This window comes from Malus domestica, chromosome 16 (genome assembly GCF_042453785.1).
Source record: "Malus domestica chromosome 16, GDT2T_hap1".
In the NCBI taxonomy this organism is placed as follows: Eukaryota; Viridiplantae; Streptophyta; class Magnoliopsida; order Rosales; family Rosaceae; genus Malus; species Malus domestica.
Window position 1 is genome coordinate 8,540,677 of NC_091676.1, and position 4,183 is coordinate 8,544,859.

General features: G+C 37.7%; 1 protein-coding gene across 1 annotated transcript; it reads left to right on the top strand.

Moving 5' to 3' along the window:
- The first annotated feature begins 1,764 nt into the window (after window positions 1–1,764).
- Window positions 1,765–2,912, top strand: LOC139192985 (uncharacterized). Its single transcript, XM_070815930.1, has 2 exons — window positions 1,765–1,791; window positions 2,292–2,912. Exons 1-2 carry the CDS (start codon window positions 1,765–1,767, stop codon window positions 2,910–2,912), a joined length of 648 nt encoding a protein of 215 aa, XP_070672031.1.
- Window positions 2,913–4,183: the final 1,271 nt, after the last annotated feature.

The window sequence follows — 4,183 nt, forward strand, 5'->3', positions numbered from 1 at the left end:
TCTGCCGGGAGCTAGTGGAAGACAAAGTGGTAGTGAAATTAGTGAAGTTATGAGATTTGAAATTGGAATAGTGGGTTCAAAGGAAAATTAAGATGCGATTAGTGAGTTAAATAAGGAAATGTTGTTAGAAAACAAGTGAGGGTGAGATTTTCTGCAAGCTGTTCAACTTCAAGTGGCAAATTCTGTTGGCATGTGAAAAAAGAACTAAATTTTATGTTCGCGAAAATTGAATGGATCGGAATGCTCTTAGGGAAATTGTACATTACAATGATTAATGACTTCGGATTTGGTTTGAGCCGAATTTAATGACGTTTGGAGTTTACATTAACTTAATTAGGATACAGTTATTGTAGCCTTTGCTACAACACGGTTGTATCAGCCTTCCATTAGGCTTTTTGTGACATAGAGCAACATAACATAACTGTGGAGCAAAAAATATTCACAAGGCGACACGTGGATTTTGGGAAAAAGAAGACAAAAATACCCTTAAGGTATAATGAGGATCCTACGTGCGAGTAGCAAGCAATTCTCCTCAACCAAGTCAAAAATGCTCCAGAAAAGGTAACCAATTCCAAATTATCTCATCCATCCACATTTTAGGTAGTTATTTCATAACCTACCAATTATCCTACATAAATTGAGATAATTGACAAATTAATGGGATTATTACTCATTAATTTGTCAATTAAATTAGCCATAACACCAAAAAAACACCCTAAAGGCCGGTTATCTCTCTCCCAAAAGAGGGGCCGGCCATCTCCTTTATTTTCCCACTTTGACTTACCTTTTTCACATCTGATTAGCTAATCTTTTTTATTGATTAGTTGATCATGCCATAAAAATCATATATTCATTCCTTTTTGTAATGTTAATTAGCCAATTAATATATTTACCTAAATAATATATTAATTGTTAATTGAAAGTCATCCATTTAACCCCAAAACTCCCAAATGGCCGGCCATCCTAGCGGATCTCCCCATATTTGCCCATTTCATCCCACTAATTAGCTAATTAATTTGGCAATAATTCTATTTAGCCAAATTAATTAGTCAATTAACTACATAACTCCTAAAATTACCATCAATCATGAACAAAACCCAAAAAACCCTAGCCACCTCCTATCCTTAAAAATATACTCTCATTCTCACCAAAAAAGCCAATTCCAACACTTTGTAAAAAATCCCAAAATTCTCTAAACACTCTTTCTCTCTAAATTCTAACTTTGGCATCGGAGGTTCTTCGGCCAAAGCCCCCCCCATTCATCGTGGGCGTGTGAGGCTCTTGGCCTTAACCTAAGGTGTTAATTGTTTTGTAGGTGCAAAATTGTCCAAGATCAAGAAGGAAGAAATTTGCATCCACAATAACGTGTCTTCAGCTCCTTAGCAATGGAATCAGGTACGCTTTCGTGGTAATTCAATGTTTTTATGGTTGGTCTTTATTTTTTGAAGTTGGGATAGAGCAAAAATAAGGCAGCTGACTAGCTATTATATATATAACCAGCCTAGTAGCTATTTTTCTATATTTTTTGTGCTCATTTATCATCTAAATTTTTTTATCTTTGGCTGATGGATTCTGCAGAAAGCATTGGAGTCTTTACATCTGCGGACTCGAAAGCATGCACCAATGATTTCACCAGAACAACTTGATTGGATTTACTCAGTTTTTAAAATTATATCGAAGACGGATTAAGCAAGGGTTACGGGAACAGATGAAGCTCGAGATGTAAAAATATGGGATGAAAAATCAGCAGGCTGCAGCAAACTCATGTATGATGAGATTTTGATGATTAAGGTAATTGTAAAAGTTAATTAACTTTTTGGGTTTTGGAGGTTTACCGAATTGATGATTTAGTTTGTGTTGCCGGAAGAAGAGTTTTTGACACATCCGACTGTGAATGGTCATCCAAACTTGAAGGTGTTGTCTATGACCTCAATCCATGGGACACTCTGCATAATTTGACAGTAAAAGGTAAATTCAGTTTGTGTTTTGAACATTCTATTTCGTGTGGGTTATATATATGCAGTTTGGTGAAAAGTTTTTGTTATTATTAAGGGCATGTTTGACTCCTTTTGGTAGGATCGAGCTGATATTTGGTAATCATAAGCGTTCATGACAGTATTTGACCGAAAAAGTTTAAGTTTTGTAGAGTATAAAACCGCTATTTTCTGAAGAAGGTTGAATTTTTAATGAAAGCGCCCTAGGAATATAAGCTTATATAGAAGTGTTTCCTGCATTAGCAATTCCGAACATATCATCTCAAGTGGGTTTGTGCAATAAGTTTGTTTAATCAGGTTTCTATCAACCCGTCTAAGGTTATTTTTTCATTGTCGACTGCTTTCGGGAATTATTTGCATGCTGTGTCAAATTTGGGTGTTGCTCGGCCAGTGTTGGGTTCTCGGGAGGCTGCTAGAGTCAGGTGGTGTCCTCCTTCTTCTCCTTTTGTTAAGATCAATGTGAACGCTAGCTGGTCTAAATATTCTCAGATGCGTTTTGCGGGGGTGGTGGCTAGACAGGAAGGTGGGCTTTTTCAGGCTGCGGTTAGGTCCTCTCTTTTGGCTCCTTCTTCTTTAGTGGCTGAGTCTATTGCGATTCTTCGCGGATGTGAATTGGGTGCCTCGTTGGGTTTCAGCTCTGTTATCATTGAATCTGACTCTCTTCAGGCTATTTCCTGTTTAAATGGTTCTCTTGAAAATGGCAGCTGGGAGGCTTTCCCCATTTTGGCTAGGGCTCAAAGGTTGGGTTCGGCTTTCCAGAACTGTCGCTGGTCTTGGGTGCCAAGATCAGCCAATATGGCAGCGGATGTTCTTGTGTCAGCTGGTCTTACGGAGATGTGTGATTTTGTGTGGGTTGACAGACCCCCATCTTCGTTAGTTCATGTTTTATGTAGTGATGATCTTCCTTGTCCTTATTAGCCGTTTGTGGTGGGTTTGGGGTGACACTTTTACTTAGTGCAAGTGTCTGTGGTTTGTATCCCCGCTCACTGCTTTGCTTTATGTTTAGCTTCGTTGTGTTTGCCTCGTCGTAGGCTCTCTTGCTTCTGTTTGGCTTCTCAGCCTTGGGTTGTTCAAAAAAAAAAAAAAATAAGCAGGCCTGGTTGAATTTCTACACAACAAGGGGAAAGCCATATTTGGTGTTGAATATGAATGCCCCTCACAAAATGCTGGATTGGGTTTGGACCTCATGCCTTTCATCTATTTGAAATCTACCCCTTAATCTTGTTATCTATTTGAAATCCTCATCGAATTTAATAAATCTTCACAATTTTTGTAGGATTGCAAGCTAAAATTATTTGACTTTGGACTCATTGGAGGAGGAATCATCGGTGAAATGACTACACTAAAAAAGCAGATACCAATTTCCCTTGGCTCTGTTGATCCATTTTTCGCTGCAAAAGGTTCTTTTCTCTAAAGCCAAATTCTACTATTGGTGTTTTGCACACTTTGAAGTTTCAAAATTATAGAAATTCTCGTAGATGACGCTTTACCATAGTGGAAAAAAGTAATAATACTTATGCACTCAAGGTGCAGATTTGATCACCACAAATTTACACTCTCCCTAACATTTAACAATTTAAGCAAGTGGCCTTTACCATAATGGTGGAAATGAGTTAAGCTCTTACAAGACAGCGTGAGTTCGAATCATGTCGGTGATTAATTTAACATCTAATCTAATAAAACCTATCGTTTGACAAAAAAAAAAACATTTAACAATTTAACACCTGATGTGTGTTCATTGGTTGTGATTCTTCTGGGCTATAGGGTGATGTGTTTTCATTAGTTGGTGATTCTTCTGGACTCGATGCATTTCGAGACTTGGGCCTCGTTTGGAGCCCAATCGTGCGATGGACCCCCAACTTATTTAGAGGCCCAAATGACCAAAATGACCCCAAAGTTGAGGAATGAGCTTAGCAGCTAATAGCTAAATACAAATTAGAAAATTGAAAGTGTTGAGTGAAGATTCAAAAAAAGAAAAAAGAAAAATCTGAGACGGGGAAAGGGAGGAATCTCCGGATCCTCTTTACGAATATCCTCTTTGTGAGGATTTCGGGGATCCTTTAATCATGTTCATTCATCGTACATCGTGTGGTTAGTTTTCTTCATGTACTGTTTGTATTTAATTTTAAATAAAAAATTTATAATGATTTCTAACCATTCAATTCACGATGAACGTACGTGATCAGAGA

Coding starts and splice junctions, on each gene's coding strand:
- LOC139192985 (XM_070815930.1), top strand. CDS start 1,765: ATGTATGATGAGATTTTGATGATTAAG. Junction 1,792..2,291: donor ATGAGATTTTGATGATTAAG/GTAATTGTAAAA, acceptor TTGTTTAATCAG/GTTTCTATCAACCCGTCTAA.